Below are 22,531 nucleotides of genomic sequence, written 5' to 3' on the forward strand. Positions count from 1 at the left end.
TTTTTGATCTATTTTCATATTTTACTATGATTTGTTGATGCTCAGCAAATAGTGTGTTTGTGTGTTATACATATATTAATGGAATTGAGTTTATATGTTTTAAACATTTTACCTATGACAGGATGATTTTTACAAGAAGAGTGTTTGTAGTTGGGTAACAAGGGATGTTGTTCTTGAAACGTCCAATAGAGAGCGGTGGTTATTAAGGCTCTGAATGCCAGTGCTGCAAGTTTTGTTGTTTTTTTAATTGTGTTGATTCGGAATATAACCAAATGCATTATACCCTACGTATTTTCAGTGAAACAGATTTGTTTATGTCAAATAACAACAACTTATGAACAATATTGGGATATCTTACAGAAAATGTAGTCTGGTCATGCAATAAGACAGTGGGAAGCAATAGGATCCATGGCAAAATATCACAGAAAATCGAGAGAAGATTAACTTTTTTTAATTCACTTTTTAATTTTTTCTTGTAATTCTGTTAGCAAAATGCTAAAATGAAAAACTAAATTAAAATTTGGATAAAACCACAATTCCTTTTCACTATACCAAATATAAAAATGGAATATTTAAGTTTTACACCCAATTTTCTATTTTCGAATTTAGTTTGAAACGTTTAGAAATGAAACTGATAAACGTTACACTTACCAAAGTGCCTCAATGAATTATACTGTTAACAGTGCTTAACTCTAGGGGGCGACATTTCCCTTTATTTACAGTTTTTTAAACATTTAGTGATTTTGACGTTTGTAAACGTCCAGGACGAACTTTCACGTGCGCAAAAAGTTATGTTTAATGTTTAAGTGATAGAGAATACACTTTATTTCTCTCGTTTAGACCTTAAACACGACTACAGCCTGTACTGAATTATTTCCAGTTGAGTGTACTGTGTGCAGGAGCCGCAGCTCTGCCTCTAATTGGCCGCATCAGCAGTGAGATCATCTCAGCGGCGCTGCACGGTGTTTTCTCTCTCTCTGGGCTGAGGGTCCTAAACAGCGCTCAGGAGGAGGAGGAGATGCTATCGGGGAGACCCCTCAGCTGTTTCCCTCACTCTGTAAACACACTCATTCACACTGATCCAGCTCACTAAACCCGCACTTTCACTGAAGTTCTCCGCAGTGAGAGGGAATATTGCTGCAGTTTGATGATCAGAGAAGCTGCTGTGAAGAAGCTGCTCTTAGAGGAACTTTTTCAGTCAAGTGCAGATCAGCTTCTTCTCACAGCGGATCCATGAGTTTGGAGAGGACGAGGACTTTAGAGTAGAACTGGTGAGGCTGGACTCTTTATTTCTCTCTCTCTGTCTTTTTTACTTGTTGCTTGTTTATTTAACAGTGGATATTGTTAGAAACAGAGAAATGTTTTAAGTACCTTTTTAATTACCACTTTATTAAAGAACGTCACAGAACAAAAAGAAAAAAATCGTATAAACTTTCAATAAAAGTCAGTTTAAAAGTTATTTTAAAGCATTTAGTTTGGTCGGTTCATCGTGAAACAGGACAACCCACATATATAAACGAGGTAAAAAAAAAAAAAAACTTTTTTTAATTTATTTTTTTATTTTTACAATATGGATGTGTACCTTTAGTCTCTTTTCAAGTGTAAATTAATCTTATTTAAAACCTTTAATCTGTTCCACCTAATGTAAAATTGTAAAAATGTAAATTTGACAACAGACAACAGTCTTTGTCAACAGTATCACACTAAGGGTGAAAGAAAAAATATCATGAAATTCTGTTTTAAAACACTGTATCAATTCTCAAAAATACACAAATAGTATGACCCAGTATGACAGTGACCCAAAAATGTATTTATTATAACAGTATAGATAATTATAGTGACTATTCTGGTGTAAATCGAGCTTGTTCATACTATTTTTGAGCTATTCTATGTCAAATGAAAAAAACATACATTTTGCAAGAGACAACAGTAGGAGTGTAAAAAGTATTGATTTTGGAAAAAAAAACTTTACATTTTTAAAGGGCTGTCAAAGTATGTAAAAAAAAATTCCAAGTTAATTTAGAGGATTGTGTTAATCCATTTATCATAAAAATGTGGGGAAAAAAATTAATTAATTAATTAATTTATTTATTTTGTATAATACAGTTATATATTATAGGTATAGGTACCCATAGTCACTTTTCAGCTGTAATGTAAACTAGTTTATAATGTTATTTAACTATTCTGTATCATGTAAAAACAAACAAAAAAAGAACAAACAATTGTTATCCAGTAGGGGTGTCAGAACACATAAACATACATTGAAGTATCACAAAATAGTATGTTTTGCAATACTGCATCGACTCATCGTTTCAATTTTAATTGGATTTGTTTCAGACAATGGTTCATTAAGTTGTTGTTGTTTAAAGACTGGTTTATAGCAGTGTTGTGCTTCTTCAGATCCCACTGCTCTGATTGGTTAATCAGATTTTGTGCATATGATGGTGTGTTTTGTACATACTCTAAAATTTGATTTAAAATCTGCATATTTGATAAACATAACAATGCCTAAATAAGCATTCACATACAAAGATAGAAAGTGCTTTTTTTGCTGGTCAAGGCTAATGAAATGATCACTGCTCTTATCTATATCTGGACCATGAGATTTAATCAGAGAAAAGAAAACACTGAATTTATCTAAATCATTGAATCAGTTTTAGTTTATTGAATTATGTGCCTCTGATTGTCCTGTAGTAGAGCTGCTTGTTTACATGCACTGTGCTTCAGCAACCTGTCCTGGCTCAGATAAAAGAGGGCAGATGAAGAATGGAGCTTTAGTGATGAGTTAACAAGAAGAATGTGTAACACATGATTGAATTAAGCCGTGCCAGTCAATTCTGCAGGACTGAGCTATTTTGATGGAGGAAATCTCGGCAGTGTCCTCGGGGCATGGTGGTGCAGGAGAAGGGCCCCCGCTGTGTCCAGCTTTTGTCCCTCTGTGGGCTTCGCAGTCATGTGACTGGCTTTGAATGGAGGAGCGGACTCTTTGGCTATGGGCGAAAGCTTGAGCTGTTTGATTACTCACAGCGTGCACTTGTGAGTGTGAGATGTACAATCCCTGACCAAATCCAAATGAACATGCTGTGCTCATCATGTATAGTAGAGTGTTGTTTCATGCTTCACCACTTTACTTTGCTCACTAGAGCCCTGGACAGAGGATTATCATGAGAAAATCCAGCTAGCAGATAGATGTGTGGACTACTGGTTGTACGAGTTGCTGTTTTTAAAAAGAGATTACTTGCAAAGTGTGTGATAGCTTTCATCAATTTGGTTCATTTACTATTTTCTCTACCGCTTGACTTTTCTACCAACTGGTTTAATCAATAGATCAATAGAAACTCTATGCCCAAACATTTTGGACACCCCACCTAATTAAAGCATTTATCTACTTTGAGATGCTCTATGTGCTGACATTAATGTGCAAATGCACACATACTAGTCTAGTCGCTGTTGAGAAGCAGATTAGAATAGGATACCTCGCCTACAGGCTTTGAACTGTTGAAATGCTGTTACAGAGCTGTTCTATGCTATGATTGCACTTTATCAAATACGTTTGGGATGAGTTGAGGAGTTAAGTTGGAAATAAGGTGGTATGTTGATCATCTAACACCTGACTTCACTAAATGCTCTTGTTGTTGAATGCAGTAAATTCCTTACAGCAATGCTCGCTTCAAAATCTTCTAAAAAAAGCCTTGACTGGACATTAGAGGCAGTTACTCCACAAAATCATGGTAAACTCTTGTTTAATTAACTTGATTTTGGAGTAGGTCTCTCAATGCATTTGTTCATATAGTGTATAGTGTGTTCTGTTTGGCTGGCAGCTGTTTATGCAGCACCTTTACACTAAAGTTATATGCACGGGCCACTGTTTGAACAAGATACAATATACTGTAGAGAAACCAATCAGAAGAGAGAAAACTTGCTCAGTAGATTAGGCTGCTGACATGATGGACAGAGGATTAAGAGACATCAGTGGCCAGATGCTGAGAGAGCTCAGAAGGCTATGCTCTCTCTCGGTAGGTAGATGATGTGCTCTCCCCAATCAGTTCAACTGTGATATTTGTAGGCACAGGCATTTATTGGCTGATGTAGTAGAGCTGGCGATCCAGTGCTCTCCTCCGTGTGGTAAAGCCTCATTGGTAACAGGTTGGCTTTACATGTACTGTGTATCCAGTGTTGGGAGCACAGTAGGTGATAGAAGAAGACTCAGTGACTGTTGACTGGATGGATTAATTGTGATAAAAAAATGGGTAAAACAGTATTTAAAAAAGGAAATTCACATACATCATTCTTTATATACAATCAATCTTAGGGCTTTTTGAAATCATATGGAAATGGAAATCATATTATATCATATGGAATGGAAGGAGTGCTACATTCTATTTACTTTAGAATTGGATGTCAGAGCTGAAAACCTCCCAACATCTGAGTTGACAGTTCTAATTTATCATTATTTCAAAACATTTCCCAACACAGGTAACGTAAAACTTTAAAGTTTACCACAAGTGTTTTTACAATCCTTCACTGCTGTTTTATGGCAAACCTAGTCAAAATATTTTAAAAAATATTGTTAGCACTGATCCTGGTTAGCATTGTTAGCAATACCACTTAATAATAAAGCAATATATGTTTATTTTGCACTTTTAAACAGCATTAAAACATGTCCAAATGTACCAGTTGGACATTACTGTATATACCTGGTAATGAACTGTATAAACTCTACTTCTTTTACTACTGTTGAAGGGTAGTGGAGCCATTTTGGATTCTGAACTCAGAGTTGGTAAAGCTCTACTGACTTTCCGAGTAGGAAATCCAACTTGTGAGGGCATTCCAGTGGAAATGTCTTAGTTGGAACTTGGAAATTATGACAACTGAGTTCAAATGAAACATAACATAAATCTGTGCAGAGTGCATCACGTTGTCACCACAGGCAAAAGGAAGCCATAGAAAATAATACAATATGTGTTTTGAATGTAACTTCGTATGCAATGATCACAAACAGATGAATGTGTTACAGTGTTTTAAAAACAATGTTTTTTACTTAATTAACTGAATGTTTTAACTGAAAAACAACAGTAAAAAAATGACAGTAGCAAGAATTGTTTAGCAAAAACAAGGACCCTGACCATATTTACATTGTGCTGTGCAGTTTGTTGGGAGTGGCAGACTGTACTCCAGCTGCTTGCAATAAAAGCAGCATTATGCCCTGTCATAATTAAAGGTCTTGTCATGATGGAGCTAGTTCTCAGTTTTTTGGAAGATAAAAATATGCCAAACCATTGCAGATGGTTTTCGTTTGTTTTTCAAACTGTGGCATTTTTTACACAAAGTGCTATTCCCATTATATGAAACTTGATGAAATAAAATAAGTGAAAAGTGACTGAGTTTGGTGGTCTACAGCAAAAAGCACTAACTGAGGCCTACTCAGTCAGTTTCTAGTGAAAACTGTGAACTGTAGGTTTTTAGAGCATGTATATCTCAGCTAATTAGAAATGTACTGAGTTTGGAGGATTACAGCAGGAATCACCATTTGAGTCTACTGTACATTAAGCGAGGCCTACTTAGTCTGACAGGGTGAATAGGGGAAAAAGGGGTGTAAAAAAATATTGATGTATTAAAGTATTGCAATATTACGATTTTTTTTAAGTCCCAGCATCAAGAGATTGGTGGAAGACAGTGGTTATTGTGATACACATCATATCGGCAAGTTCTTGCCAAAACACAGCTGTAGTAGGGAATAGTCGGGATAATCTGCATATAATAATTTGGATTATAAAAATGAGTCGACACCAAATTTCCATTTCATCTAATTGTTAACTGCACTACACAAAATACTGGGGTTTATGAAAGAGGTTTATGGGTTCAGTTCAAACTCACACTTAGTGATCAAAAGTGACAGACAGAACAGTTCTCTAGGCATTTAAATGACATTTTTTTCTATCATTCTGAAGTGAAAGAGAAAGATTGGAACAGGAGCCGTATCCAAAGGAAACGGAAATGAAGGGCATGGCAGAAATAATCATTGACTATTTAACAGATTGTTTGACTAGAAAAATTATCATTAGTTACAGCTCTCGTAGGAACGCCTTACAGTATCTGTTTATCAACCAGTAATGAGTATTTTAGACAGCAAGATGACCTGAAACAACTGTTGGCCAAACCAGTTTGTACCAGACAAACTTAAAAAAACAAAAAAAAAAACAAATAAAAAACCCTCACAGCAGTCATGGATCTATCAGCTGACCTACCAGCAGCTGGAAGTCCTTTGGGAAAGGTAGTAGATACCCACTCTTAGTGTTTTCCTTTCATTCACATGCAGTTTAGATCTGAAAAATGTCTTTTTCCAATTTTGTTGGTCTTTTTTTCCATAAAAAGCCAGATGTTGTTTGGGAGTGCCCTAATGGAACGGACAAATGGAGATGTGGCTGACTGACAGGCACACATGTCTGCATTTATTGGCTAGCTCGGCGAAGAGGGCGGGAAGTCAGCGACCTACAAAAGCTGCCAGCAACCCAGTGCTTTGGCCTGGTTTATTCTTGAGCTGAATGAAAGCTTGGGTTCCTCAGCTTTAGAAGTTTATTGCTTTGCCAGTCTTGAGTGGAAATGTTTCTCCAGTATTATTTACAGAGAGAATGTGAATGATTCCCTTCCACAGCCTACATGTTTTTTTCCAGAGTAATTTGTAGTGAGTAGGATGGCTTCCCTGTCCTTGATCCCAGTTCCTTGTGTCAAAAACCACAACCTGATTCCTCCCACAGACCTCAGGCACCTCCAGAAACACATCTGTGTATAGCAGAACCTTCTGAGGAGCAGAGTCAGCCTGTTAATAGAGCTTTGTCTGTTCTGAAGAGCGTCTTGCGTTTATGACTAGCAGTAAAATGGAAGCGGTAAATGGATTTGGATTTAAAGCAGGTGTTCATAAGCCTAAAGTAGAACACCTGAACATATGGCAACAGTGAAGCTCTTCCAAGATAGTTATTGTGTTTTCCGATAATGATGTAGTGTGTTTATTGTTAGGGTTATAGGCAGTGCAGATCACTTTGTTGTGATAATTTATGTTGATGATGCCCATCCATCTCCTCAAGGAACCACGGCACTTCCCTGGCCTCTGAAGCCATTGCAGATCAAAGTAATTCTTGCAGAAACGGCGAGTGTGGTTGCAGCACTGCTGTGATACAAGTGTTATTGTGGTAAAGGGTGGGTGCTATGGTGCTGCTAAGTGGTTGCTAAGGTTTTGCTACTGATATGGTAGTGGGGGGAAAGGTGGATCTGACCACCCAGGGCCCAAGTAGGGAAAGGGGCCCATACATTTTTTCCGCTCACGTTCCTTGTGTACTGGCATGGATAGGAGCCCACTGACATTGAGAGTGTACAGGGCCCTGAATTTGCTGCTACAGCCCTGAATATGGGTGTTCCTATGGTAAAGAAGGTGGATGCTGTGGCAATGTGTTCCTAAGCAGTTGCTAAGGTGTTTCTCTACTATAAGTATTGTTTTCAATGTTGTTGCTAGGAGGTTGATAAGATGTTGTCAGGCAATTGCTAAGGTGTTGCTATTGTATATAAGGTGATTGCTGTGGTGTTGTCAGTTGGTTTTACGTGTGGCTAAGCAGTTGCAGAGGTGTTTATATGGTACAGATGCTGGTTGCTAAACTAATGCAATGGTGTTGCTAAATGGTCGCTTGGGTATTGCTATTGGTTGGTAAGTGGCTGGTAAGGTGTTGCTAGGTTGTTGTTATGGTGCTAAGTATACAAACATTTGGCTAAATGGTGGAATGGCGTACCAAAATCTAGCACAATAGATGATTGATCCAAAAGCCATTCCATGCATTCCTTTGGAGGAAAAAGTATAATAATTGTACAAAAACACAAGTCTGGTCATTTCTGAAAGCATAAAATTCAAAGCTATGTTATGAGTTCTATGAGTTTTTCAAAGTTGGTGGCTGTAGCTTGGGAAATATGACCTGTAGAGCAGTTAGAAAATTTGGGTTAAGCCTATACAGACACCTGCAGTGCATTCCTATAAGAGTATTTTGGCCACAAAACATTTGTTTGAACATTTACTGTCTGAATACTACTGTACTTCTCCAAAATCTGTACACAAGCCCAGTATTACAGATAGGGATGGATGTGTCAGAGATAGAATGGTTTTGACAAACCGTTGGAGGAGTAGAGGCTCCAAAAATCAGGTGGAATAATGGCCTGGATGTCATTGTTCTCGGTTTATTAGTCACTGTCACCACCACAGTCCTTCTCACTACACACAATAGGATACATGCATGGGGAAATTAAGGTTAAACAATCTCTGTTTTAACTGGAAATGTTAACTTACAGTTAAGAATTAATCAGCAAAAAATCACAATGAAATCAATCATTAGTATCGTTTATCGCAATTATTTCTTAGACAAAAATTGTACACACATAAACAGTTATTGTGATGGGCCTTCTTGCCAAGAACTTTTGGTGGTTTGAGGAAGTGACCTCTCGCTGCTGTCCATGTGTTAGAGCCGAAAGCCACTTGAAGTGAAGTGGGTAATACTATATTTCATTCCCAGGCCTATTAGAGCTCTTAAGGGTTAGAGACATGGTGTATATGAGCCTAGTAGACACAACGGTCATTTCCTGCCTCCAGACCCATTTGCATCCCTCTCAATGCTGTCTGCAGCTTACACTAGTCCAGGGGCCCCGGATTCCTCCATTGTGGGCCGGCACATTTGTTAAAGCCATATCCTCAGGGTCATAAAATCTGAGATTGACCTCACAGCACAGAAATCATCTGTGTGTTCTGTAATTGAATTACATCTTTCGGATACGCTATTGTTTGTACTGTGGTGTGTTGCTTGTAAACCCAGAATTAACAGACAAAGTTTTAGAGGATTGGGGCAGGCACACAGAGCAGCGTCTGCTGTCACTTGAGGGTAAGAAACCCATCTCATGACACATGCCCAAGGCACCACCTGTCCCCATAAACGGAGAGCTGGAGACAGTTTGGAGAAAGAGCAGTTTAATGCAGCATTCTGTTGAGTTTTTAATTAGCCCCCTGAGTTGCTTTGCCCGTGGAGTGCCCCTCCCTCACTGCCTGCATGCTCTGAAAAGCTTGGGCAGCAACCAGCCTGTGACTTGAAAACTAATTATTCTGGGAGATTGTGGGAGCAGGATTGTAGCTTGGGGTTACACCTGCTACTGTTATCTCCAGGCTGAACAAATGTTTAAAAGAACTGTTCACATTGTCGTTCTACCATAGCTTATAGCTGTTTGGACAGGTTTCCACTGACATGTGACATAGATGTAGTCCTAGAGTCTTTAGTCAAGCACATGGTGACTCAACTGACTTTGACAGCAACACTGTTTCAGATCTTGCCATGAAGAGCATTGTTAAAGTAAAGATGCTTCAAATGGGTCTTAGAAGAAACACTTTTGGTTCAGTGAAAACGCTGTTCATAATAGAGATGTGTGAGTGGGCTTCGAGTGGGCTTCCAGCGGTCTAAAGCACCTGCACTAGAATTCCGCTCATGTAGCTTGCCATCAGCTGCCGGAGCCCTGAGAGAGCACAATTGCTCTTGCTCTCTCTGGGTGATTAGATGGCGCTCTCTCTCCATATCACTTAGGGTGATGCCGATCAGCACAAGGCGTCTGTAAGCTGATGTATCGCAAGCGAGTCACTGCGCTTTCCTCCAAACCTGCTGCATCAGCAGCACATTGAAAAGAGGTGGTGGTTGACTTCACATGTGTCAGAGGAGGCATGTGCTAGTCTTCACCCTCCTTGTGAGATTTTATGGCTTGGCCTTATCCACACATAATCCTGACACTCAAGACACATAAATTGACTAGGCATAAACTAGTCCAAAAATCAGACCACCTCCTGAATGCCTTGAGTGATGGATTTGTATCTGTTTCAAATCTTGGGTGTTTTTACACATTTTTATGGTTTGGCCTTATCCAGATCTAATTCTGACACTGACCTTATGTCATCAGAATTTTCTGGAACAAATACAATGGATAAGCCTGAAGTTGCACACTCTCCCACTGTGTGATGTGATGTTAGCTGTGGGTTTCTTCCTGTGGGATTACAGAGTGTTTGTGAAGGTTTAGCTTGATAGTTTAAAAAGAACAAACAATGGTCATTTTCAGCCTCAACAGACAATCATCGAGTCAATATCACTCAACTGGTATCAGTAACAATGGTATTGTGTCATATTTAATCATGATTGTACTGGAATATATGGAGGGAATGGTCCATATGGAGTGAAATTGAGTGCAGCAGGTGAACAGTAGTAGATTACTTCTACCACTTGTGTTTACTCAAGTGTTTTCTAAAGAATTGTTAACTAGGACTTCCACTTTCACTGCCAGAACAGAAGGTAATTAGATGTTCCTGCTTCCCATTTCCATTCTTCCTCCCTGTCTTTAGCTTGTTTCAGATTTCTGGACTAATACTGTAGTGGGAGGTGGAATTGTTTGGATTGGAGAGAATTTGACAGTGGGCCTCAAATCACCGCTTATAGAGGAATTTTGTAATGCATCTGGATTTTTATAGCAGATGTGACATTGTATTATTATCTTGGTAGTTCCTGCAACAATGTGGTATATTATGTTTAATTTCATGTTAAGTACATTTGAGACATTTTCGTCTTTCCTGAAGGCTACAAGATATCTACATAAACCTTAAAAAAACATTTATTATAGTTTGCGCCAACAATACTCATATCATGTTACTTCAGCAAGTTTTATGAGAACTGATATTTGTTTAAATAAGCTTTTATTAATGTTTATTTAGGTCATGTCAGTTGGTCGTTATGGACTCTGCATATTACTGTAGATTTAAAGACATTTTCACATCTATAGTTTGCTCTGGTCTGAACCAGTTAATAAGTTTGTAAACTTGGAGCACTTTCCTCTTGGGTACAAATTCAGGGTGAAGTAAGTGCACCAAAACATTCTGTCCTTTTATTGGCCAGACCTGTGTGGGGTGGGAGCAGAAACGAAAATACACGAAGAAGGTCCTGCAGCAGATTTGGCATTAAGTCATTGTTTTAGTCATTATCTGTGGAGTATAACAGACTAAAGTACAGCTTATCTTAAATTTACAGAGTAGACCTGATAGTTAAGTTGGATCGAGGTCTGATCACATTTTCACAACAAACACAAACTGCTTCAGAGTTTGCCACTCAGTCCTGGGTCAGTGTGGTTGTTTTTGGGTGAGAGTAAGCTGTTTGCAATTCACTTCCCTTCGCTATGTGTGTTGCTTGATTGTTAAGTGTTTTAACTTTTACCAAAATGTTAAAACAAGTCACACTGTTAGCAACTCAACTTTGTGATTGTTTTCACCACTAAAAGTTTTAAATAGAAAATGGACAGTATTCACTCTAATAATCAACTGTGACTAGCTCTTTACTCCATGCCAGAAGTTTTCCAATAAAAATACTTCTTACAAAGAGTCAGATCTTAATATACAAAACTCAGAACAACACTATAATTGTTCATATCATTTGTGCGCTCAGTAGACCCAAGAATAGGGCTATTCGCTTCACATGAGATACCATCTAATTGACCTTTTGGGTCCTCGAATCCAGATCATTCTGAATAGTCAGCACTGATAGTCACCAGGAGTTCAGGCCTCGTGTGTTAGAGAGCAAATATTTGGGGATGTTCCGTCTGTCCAGTGTCTTGAGCTTGGACACACTTCACAGAGTATGTCCCCCGCTCGTGAATGGACTCCAGGCTTCTTTAGTGAATTTGGGCTCTACGTATCAAAGTTCTTTGGTCGGCCCCAAATCCCCCCCAGGCGCCCGCTGTGTATGAGCTCTTTCAGACACCACAGCAGCACTCTTGTTTGCGTGACCCCCCCAGTTGTTGAGGGCTTTGTGGGTGCAGCTGTGTCCAGTCAGCTTTTTGAAACCGGAGTGGGCCAGTGCTGCTGCTGCCGTCAACCGCCTGTGCGCTGTCCAGAGGAGACGGGTCTCGTGTGCTTCCCCCCAAAGAGTCGTCTTTCAAGAGGTTGTGCAGACTCTGCCTCAAGACCTAGTTAGAGCTTCATTTAGCTGCACTGTAAAAATCTTACTACTTACTTCCTGCTGTCTGAGCTTCACTGCTATTGTAGTAACAATAAACCCTAGATCAGAAGAAACTTAACTGGTGCAGTTGTCCATGCTTGGCAGATACCATGACTTATTACTGTAATAATATTGCAATTTGTTTTCAATGACTTGGTATAGATATTTACAAATGGCAAGTCCGAGTTGAGTCTTGAGTCTGGGTTTCATGCCTATGGGGTGTAAGTCGAAGTCAGATACTAAATCTTTGGGGTAAAAGTCTAAATTTCTGGGATCAAATCTCTATCTAGAATCTATCAATAATCAGGTCAAAATGTGAGGTAAGTTTCTGAGTTGTGAGTCAGATTTTGAATAATATGTAGACAATTTGTAACTTTTTTTCATTACATGAATATGGCTGTGATTTCTGCCAAAGTTGCCTGTCTAGATGCAAGGACTTTTCTAGCCAGACACTGCAGGTCATGATCATCACCACATATTGAGCTGTTCACTGGGGTTGGCTTTACCTTCTATGACTTCTTCCCAATGTTTTTATTACACTGTGGATCAAGGAATGTTAAATGTCTGCACAACTTAAGAAATGGTATGTCCAATCTATCTGGCATCCAGTTTCTGGCAAGGTAATTCATGTCACCTTGCCATGAGCACAAGATAACGTCTCACAACTTACACAGGTATGGGAGTTCTCAAGCCATCCATTGAAGTAACAATTAATTAATGTACAGCACATACTGCTATCCCCTAGCTTTTGCCATGTCAGTAAATATTAAAACATTTAACATGAGATAACTTACATTTGTTCCACATTAGGTTTTCTAAAAAAAAAAATTGTACTATTGTACAATCATTCAATGATTAGTACTATAGATATAACCTTAGTTAACTCAGGCTTCTGTTTCTTTTCTTAAAAAGCATCTCAGCTTAGCTTAGCCACAGAGCAAATACAACGCAGCAGCCCTGCCCTGCACTGTTTGAAATGGTTAACCACTGTGGAAGGATCCCACAAAAAAATAAATACGTGCCTGTTCTGTTTAGCATGTCTAGCTATTTTTAATGTCCTGTTATATTGTACAGTCTGGGGTGGCTAAGGTCATCAAGGATAATGATGGATTAATGCACAGGGTGGACTTAGCATCTGCACATTTATTGAATTAATTTAATTAAAGTAATTTACTTTATTGATTGTGGATTGATTTGTATTGAGTGGTTATACACTATGCCGCAGACAGGGATTAAGCCTACTCTTGAACTGCACAACATTTTGAATGAAAAGTTTTTTAATTGAAATGAGTAGATACTGAGTTACTGACCAATAAGTCTCATTTACGACAGAATATTAAAGCTGCAGTTTAAGAGTTTAACAGTGGCTATTTTTCTTTCATTAAAAAGAAGGAAGTTTTAAATCAGCCCTACTGTTGGACTCCTCCTCAGTCCTCCACTTCCATTCTTGCTGAGTGTGTTTTTTAGCCTAGCATAGCCTGGCTGAGATGTGATGTGCCTGTTGATGGTGGAGGTGCTTTGTCTCAGCTCTGTCAGACAGACAGGAGGAATCTGCTCAGTAGGAGAGAAGTGAGCTTGTTTCAACATTGCAGCAAGAGGGCTCTGATTGGTCTGAGACAAAACATCGCCAGTGTGTTAACGACATGTGGCTCGGCTGGCAGCAAGGCTCCCATTGTGTGCTCTGTGTCTACTGCCACACTCTGTCCTGTCAATCACAGGAGCAGAAAGCTGTAGATGCAGTATATGGATACAGCAAGACAGACATAACTGTACACAACTCATTTACAGTTGTGGCTATGGGTGGAGAAGGTTGATGTTATTATTATCTTAATGAAATACTAAAAAATAAACATATAGACCAATTATAGACTATATAATAGATGTAAACGTTTGTGTATGATAACAGTAAACACCACCAGGGTTTGGAGGGTGTTCTTGAAAAATGTATAATAAAACAGACAATCAGCTTGCTGGTTGTACAGAGTGTAGAGGAGGGTAATTGTGCTATTGGAGAAACCCTTCTCGCTGTGGAGATGTGCGCAGGTGCATTAGCCATAACAAGCAGAAAATCTATTTTTTTGTGCATTATTGAGTCAAACACTGTATATTGTTCAGAATATTTTTAGTATTTTGGTCTTTCCCGATTTAAACAAATAGAAGGCGGCCTTGGCATGACTGGAAATAGGAGCGCGGTCACATTGTGAAGATGGTCACAGGTTGATCTGACTATAAGGACTATGGAGTCACTAAATTCTTATTTGGATACACAGAAAGTTTTATCATATCAAATCATTATTCTGAAACATTTCAAAGTACGCTGAAGTAAGTTTTCTAGGGTAAAAATTCCCTGCTTTTTCAAAAACATCCATATATGTGTAGAAAGGCTTTAGTCACGTATACAGCTGTGTTTCTGTTCAGTGACTCAGTCAAGCTGGTGCCCAAGACCAGACTGAGTTATTTAAGTGCTGCCAGCCTCAGTTTATGCCTGTGGTAAAGTATAACTACTCAGTGAGCAATCTCTTCAAGCATATTTAGAAGCATAATCTTGAATAGAGGGTTAAGTGTGCTGTAAATGTAACAAAGCTTTGTCTATCGCATTTTTAGGAATTCCATAATTACATGGTGTCTGTTGATGGAAGAGACAATTTTGGGGAATGGCACACTGATGCACCACCAAGGAGGCATGGGAAAGACACAGCAAATAGGACTGTCCTATGAGAGATCACTGACTGACTGTAGTGACGGTCTTGTCTTTATGTATTTATTGCTTCCTTTATTAAGCAACAGATTTCTTTAAATGTACATTTTTGAATATGGATACATCTGCAACTAACAGATGTTTGCTTGTTATTTTTATAGAAGTGATCATAATTTATTACAACTTCAGTGGGAAATAGGGGTGATGTGGATGTGAAAAAATTGATTTATGATAATGTAGTTGAATATCCCGATATCAATGTGACAAATGATTCATCCAGCATTAAGAGTCAGTCTATGAAGTATTTTGTTGTGTTCATTCACTGAAGTGTAGACCATTAACTCATTCTACCTTGAGGTACTCTGTACTTCACTCTGCCTACAATCTAATTATATCATATGAGCACAGGCCTCAGAGTAAAGAGCGCCCTCTGTTGCTGCTGATGGGTAATGCAATTTTAGTTTGCTGTTATTCACTATTATACAACAGTTAGTTCCGACCTCACAATCTGATTGGTTGAGAAGTGATCTAGCCGTGATGATATTTCGTGATAACATCACGGCCTTCTCACACTAAACTTGTATATCTCCGCCGATGCGTTGCCGAGTAACGGCGTATATACACAGGACACCCGCAGCAGCGTTAGCTTAGCACAGACTAGCGCTCAGCCGCGGCACACTCGCCCGCAGTGCTGGCTCGTCTTTCGCGGAAAAAAGGGAACGAAAATCGCTCGGTTAATACCGTCTTACAGCCAGAACGCTAACCAGCCAGGCTAGGCTAAGCTAAGTTAATGCTGAGCTAAAGCAAGCTACGCTAACCTAACCACAGTCCAGCCAGCTACCTAAAACCAACACCACCCAGGAAAATAAGCAGAAATGCTAAAATTCGCGGTTTTCACCTGAAGACGACTCCGCGGAGCAGGAGAGGAGAGTAATAGCGTTATTTCACGCTCCTAACGTTACCATCTTCACTATTCCCAATTTTCCTTTCAAGCTAACTTTCGTGGTGTTTGTCTGCCTGAACCATACACTGTATGTAGTTAAGTTGTGGTGGAACTACTTTTTGGCGGAAGGCTCAGTCCATATTAAAGCATATTCAAACTGAATTTCTTAAAGTTCTTTGATTTATTTTCTTTATATATTTAGTAAAAAAAGAAACTGTTGTATAAAAGCAATAGAACACTCGAGGTCGTGTGTTATCGCGAATAACTACTCGCGAATAACTACTCGCCTTTGGCTCGTGCCTGCGACCAAATCACAGCCGTGATGTTATTTCGCGATAACACACTCCCTCTCGTGTTCTATTGCTTAATTATATTACAGCTTTTTTCTAAAAAGAAGAAACATTCAGCAGACCTCAGGAACCACTACACATTTTTCCAGACATTTAGAAAAAAAGAGAGATAAGTACAAGCTACTAACTAATGTTAGCGGCAAACTTGCTAGCCAACCTTAGCAACAAGCTAGCTAGGGAGAGAGAACTAAAGCTAGCGACGAGCTAGCTGACCTGAGAGACAAGCTAGCTAAAATATTAGATACCAGGGAGAATACTTAAGCTAGTGACGAGCTAGTTAACCTTAGCGACGAGCTAGCTGACACACTAATGTTACCGATGAGCTAGCTAACCTTAATGAAAAACTAGCTAAAATACTAATGTTACCGGGCAGAGAACTAAAGCTATCGACGAGCTAGCTAACCTTAGAGATGAGCTAGCTAACCTTAATGATAAACTAGCTAAAATACTAATGTTACCGGAAGAGAACTAAAGCTAGCAACGAGCTGACTAACCTTAGCTGCCAGCTAGCTAACCTAATTGACAAGCTGTTTGAGGGCAAATTGCGATTTTATAATAGAAAGGTATAGAATTTGATTCAGTTGACTTCATGTGGTGACTTCTGATTAAGTTTTAGACATCGATTAAGCATAACTTTGACAAATAGGCAAGATACTTTAAAGTTTTTATTTGTAAATCTTAATCTGGTCTCAGACATGACTCAGACTTGACTACTAAAAAGTCTTGGTCTTGACTCAGACTCTTAGCGCAGAAAGGAGGTTAAAACATATGCACAGAAACAGAATTGATTGATTAATTGATTGATTAAATTTGTTTAATAAGTACCTACAGAAACAACAGGTACTTCAAATTATTGAGGAGTAAAACAGACTTATTTCAATTTTGGTCCTCCAAAGAAAAGTTTGCAATTATAGCACAAAAAAGTCCTTGCATATGGTTAGTTAATCTAATAACAAGGAGTTGGTCATACTGTGACTGAATTGTGTAAATCATCTTTTTGCATTTCTGTCAAATCTATTTTGGGTACATTACTTGCTCCAGACTCCAGAAATAATATTAACAAATATTATAAAGCAACAAAATCAGATCTGTATATTATTACCTCTCTCTTCCAGAACACTAGCTCATCGGTAGGGTCAGTTTATAGTTGTTATACCATATTAAACATGTACTGTATCCTCAAACACAGGATACACTTAGAATACACTGAACACTGAGTTTTTTTAGCTCAGGTTCATCCAAGGTTGTTTTTCTGGATTTATTTCCTTATTATCTTAATATATTTGTACCACTATGATCTTCCAAGAGTTTAATGTTCAACAACTCATAAAACATATAATAAAAACAAATACACGCAGTTTCAATTAAAGTGGATGAAAAACAGATGGAAGGTTTTTGCCCCATAGTGGCAAAATCAAATCTCGTTAAATAGTACTAAGCAACTGTGACATGCGGAATTTGAGTGGAATTTGATTGTTGGGGGTATATTTATTAAAGTATAAAGTTATCGCTGAAAGGCTTATTCTCTCATGCTAGATGAAAAAAAAATCTGCAAATATTCCACAGCTGCTTTGTTTTTAAGGTTGGCTGATCTGGCTTAAATTAGCCGCTATGAGTGCTCAATTAAATTGACCTCCATGAGTGTTCTTTTGTAAAATAAAGCTAGATTTGCTCTTCATCAGTTTAGACTGATGAGAAGGTCCGTTTGGGCAAATAGTGTGTCTGAACATGTGCATTTGATGAAACTCATTAGGCAATCTATGGTGCAGCATTTTAGAGCATTTCCTAATCATTACTTTGATTTCAGCTTTCATAACACTGGAGTCTAAAATCAGTGACTCTAATCAGTCACTGAATGTTACATCCTGATACATTACAGATGATCTTGGGTGTTTGAATGAACTGAGATAATTATATCATGCAAATCAAACACTGATATTGTGATATTTAATCACATCAATTAGATAAAAAGCAGTTTGAACTAATGTTACCAAAAACGTAAAAAAATAATATGGATATTTACATTTTTTAAAGTGTGCAAGCTGTACATTTGTGTGTCCAGAAAAGTTAAATTTCCTCAAATCTGTGTTTTATGTAGTGTAATTTCATAGCTCTAAAGTGGCCCTACAGTCTAACTGCTGTTCAGCATGTGTGCAGTTAAAAGCCTTTAGACTTGTAAATGTCATGTGATAAGGAAGTTTTAACATATCAAGTTTAGCACATAAGAATAAACAGTAAACGAATTGAGGGGGGGAGAACACAGAGTGAACATATTATTGTATATTTAAGCATATAATATTTGAGCTGCAGATCATTTACTAATGTTTTGAATTGCCTCAACTTTTATATTTACAGTATCTACAGAATATATTGTTGACCAAACTGAGATGCAGAAGTAAAATATAAATAGAGTTAGGCCTTGAGCAAACTAAGATAACTAAGTTAACACCAAAAACCTGTATGTGTGTAATCAACTACTTTATCATTTTAAGCTGTCCTGATTTCAAAATGTTTCAAAACAGTCTTTAGTACATTTTGTAACAAATTAATTAATATATGTCTGTTTTTTCCCAGTTAGGAAGCTGTAGCTGAATGCAGTTTGTACTGTAGGGAAAATAACAAGCTTTATCTAGTCTGTTTGATGTGAAGCTGCGTTTTTGTAGGGGGGGAGGCTGATGGCTGCTTGCCTGAAGTGACACTTCAAAGTGAATGGAGTGGGTTAGATAAGAGTGGGGCTAGAGTTCAGTGCTGAGCGCTGCATCTTTAGTGTCCTAGATGAGAGTAAAGTTAGACTCTAGTGCTAAAACTGGCCACTCCAGCTGAAGCACTTCCTATAAAACCTGTATTCATAATGTATAATTTTCCATAATATATAATACATAATATATTAGAATGACATAAGTCATAATGTCATAAGTATGTATAATAACTTAGGTACTTATTTGACATTCAAAACACTTGTACAAGTATGTGTCTCTATAAAGACATAATATTGAGTTATAGTGAGTTATTATACAAGCTTATAAGATTCATTCACAATCAATGTATTATGTAAGAGAACGTGTTACCAGGAGGTACTTTCTATGAATCGTGTATTTAAAATGCATTATGAACACATTTTGGGAATACAAATAAAAAAATGAATAGATGAAGCATTGTGTGTGAGAAAATTAAAATAGAAATTAAGAACAAGTGTAATGAAATAAATCTACATTGTCATCTTTGTTTCCTGTGTCCAAAAGGTGTTGCCTACAATGATGCTCTCACTGCCATGGCACTGTGGCTCTGTCCTGCTGGCACTATTGTGCTGCCTACTGGGAGTGACATTATCACTGAACCTGGATGACCCCAATGTCTGCAGTCACTGGGAAAGGTAAAGCATAATACATGACATGTCCTGAAATAAGTATCTTATTATCTCATCTAAGGGTGTTTTTTATGTCCTGAAAATCTGGATGTTTATGTTACATTGTTTAAATATGACCTGACTACGTTTGGTTTCACACTGTAGTTTAGTTTAAGAACACTAAAGAACTTTGCTACGCTCTCTGGTCGTCACCTAACTGGGCTCCCTATATTTCCCTTGACATTGATTGGTTAGATAGGGGGCATGTGTCTAGCAATGACATGTTCGTTGTCAGTTCGGCAAGTTGTCTTTCCAGGTGTTGTGCTAAATTCTGCCTTCCTTCCAGAATATGAATCCATGCAACTTCCTGAAATGTTCAGAAAACATCCAAACACGTGTTTTTGCACTGCAAACGAACTGAATCTTGATTGACCTCTTTAGGTCAGACCAAATGTTTCAGTGAATTTATGTTTGGTCTGAGCCAAAATAGCAGTAGTGAAAGGTACCACATACCATGGGCTGGAGCAATGGACCAAAATATGGCCAAACAGATCATTTGCCGTGTGAAAACACTTTTTTGGATGGTTCTGACTTTTGGATAAATTACAGGAAGTTTAGACAAGGTCATATATATTTAGGTGAATAGCCACAACAGCAATGGAAGCAGTTAGAAAACTCATAGTTAGAGTTCCTTAAACTTGATGTAATCGGTGGTGGAGAGTGAGCTACTACAGCGTTTCTCAACCTTTTTTCTATCACGGCACCCTTTAAATATATGCGAGATGTCAAGGCACCCCAGTTTACGGACGGGGGGGGGGTGGGGTGGGGGGTGCTGGCGCAGTACTTCAGGTGAGAACGAGGGGTGTTGCTGGCGGAATATGAAATAAAATAGCGCGTGCATCGCGTGGGGGGACAAAAACTTTACAGTGTGTCCCAATTTAGGGGCTGCATCCTTCAGAGGCTGTATTCGAAGACAGATTGCGTCACAGCTGCGCAGTAATACACCGCCTCTGTGAATTGGGACACACCCCGACACGAGCTGACTCTGGGAAGGAAATATGCACGTGAGGCGCAATATTTTGACGGCACCCCCGATGAAGCCAGACGGCACCCCAGGGTGCCGCGGCACCCTGGTTGAGAAACACTGAGCTACTAGACCGAGGCAGGTGGCAATAAACTGGGTGTTGAGCTGCTGATCTGTGGTGGGTCATGTGGATGCCTATAGAGCAAGTCAGAAGTTTTTCACTTGAGATTCTTGCTGCTAGCAATAACAGCATAAAATTCACCTCCCTATAGAAACCAATTAATATCAGCTATAGGGAACTGCAGCCTTTGTAGGTGATGACAACAGGATGTAAAGTACATACTTCATGCAAAGCTGTATAAAGTGCAACAAAAACATGAACTATGGAATCTGACCTTATTCCGGATTTTCAGCTATAAAAATGTGAGTTATGAAACATGTTGTTTTCCTATAAAAAACTCTTATAGGCTAGCTCTGCTTTGTTGTGGTAATACTGAAACAAATAAAAAAAACATCCTTGCTCTCACACACTGCACTGAAACAGACACACACCGTTTTAATAGGCAGAAGATTTCCGCATCCAAATTAAGGAATGGCTTGGGAATCCATTAAAGCAGATTGAAAAGAACAAAGGTGGAGGCTGCTTTCCCAGCTAGATTTACTTTCACTGAGTAATGTGTGGGAACAGCTGCAGCGCTCTAAGCGGCCGTGAAGAGGGAGGCCATGGAACAGCCCTGCAGGAACAGAGCGTGTGAGTGTGGCCTTGCAATGGACCCCACATCCAAGCCTGGCTAATTTCTTGGTGGATGATGTTTTAATACCTACTTACTAACAGCTAGTCACCACTGTTCAAGCCTGCAGAGAATGTTGTAGAATTCCTTAATAAGCAAATGCTAGGAATATTGACAACGTGAAGATTTGTCGATTTGTCTCAAATTCCCTCGCAAAGAGAAAAAGTCCTGTGTAGATTATACACTCCTTGGCAATGCAAAGAATGAAGCTACTCCTTAAGGGGGCCTTATACCACATTCTCCTTCTATGTTATTGGACCTCCTGAAGTTCATGTCGGATTTTTTGTTTCTATGTTTTCTTTTTTTAACCTTTCTTTGTCCCTCAGAATTAAACCGACTGTAGTTTTTACTGTGCAAATAAAGATTGTTATATGTGGGTTATGTACAGTATAAAGGTTATCAGGAACAATAAATCAATGAACTCTATATATAAACAGTAAAATGCGTCATCTTCAGCCTCATAGCCATTCGCACAGAATCGCTTTTAAAATGTCCGTCCTTGCCACACCAAAGACATCCACATTTGGCCGTCCCAATCCAGATGAATGAAGGAGCCATTCAACAGATTCTCTTTCACAAACTTTTCAAGTGACATTCTTCAGATCCGAACGCAGCTCATTCTCATCAGTGGGGGCCATGCATACTTATGTCTCCAGAAGAGCCTGCAGTCACAACTGTTCCATTAGGATCACAAGGGAGCAATTGTCACCACTGAGTGTCTTGCTGAAGGACCCTCTAATCATTTGTTTGTCTGTCGGGCAGTTATAAATACCCATGTTTGGCTTTTCGGAGAAGAAAAACTGGAAGATTGCATGCAATTATGGTGAAGCGCAACTGCTATATAATCCCCTTTCACATAGCACAGATGTTGAGGGATGCTTTCCAAAAGGTTTCAGATAGCTTGTATCCGGCACCACAGATAAGGTGGACAGTGTGATGATATGGGTAATGTTAAAAAATTACATCTGATTGTGTTTTGTGAGGATATTGTGGGTGTTATGGGTAGTATTAAAACTTACACGATTGGCCGTTAGCACCTTATACCATACAGTAGCACATTAAAGCGTTAATCCTGCTTATGTTGGAATAACAGTCTCTACTGTCCAGAGAAGAAGCTTTTTTACTAAGGCAGGATTTTGAATCATTGCTGTGAAAATGTGATTGCATTCAGTGACACAAGTCTTAATCAGAGAGGTCAGAGGGTCAAAGGCAGAATGCAAGACAAAGAAAATAAAGGAAAACATGAGATATATGAGGAGCAGGGGGCTGGGTAACAAATTAGACACAGGTGTGAAAACTAATGACAGGGCGGGGCTAGGGCAGAGACAA

The 22,531-nt window shown here is 38.7% G+C and overlaps 1 protein-coding gene across 3 annotated transcripts in view; it reads left to right on the forward strand.

The window, feature by feature from the left end:
* Positions 1-976: 976 nt before the first annotated feature.
* The window catches only part of megf10 (multiple EGF-like-domains 10), a 73,534-nt gene continuing 51,979 nt past the window's right edge, over positions 977-22,531 (forward strand). Inside the window, exons 1-2 of one of the 3 annotated variants that reach the window (XM_022681303.2) lie at positions 977-1,271; positions 19,284-19,414. In XM_022681303.2, coding sequence (XP_022537024.2) covers positions 19,296-19,414 — 119 coding nt within the window. In that variant the 5' untranslated portion in view covers positions 977-1,271; positions 19,284-19,295. The remainder of the gene's footprint in view (positions 1,272-19,283; positions 19,415-22,531) is intronic. The other 2 variants (XM_022681300.2, XM_022681302.2) reach the window with 2 other exon arrangements.

The sequence above is a fragment of the Astyanax mexicanus genome, chromosome 20 (assembly GCF_023375975.1).
Source record: "Astyanax mexicanus isolate ESR-SI-001 chromosome 20, AstMex3_surface, whole genome shotgun sequence".
Taxonomy (NCBI): domain Eukaryota; kingdom Metazoa; phylum Chordata; class Actinopteri; order Characiformes; family Acestrorhamphidae; genus Astyanax; species Astyanax mexicanus.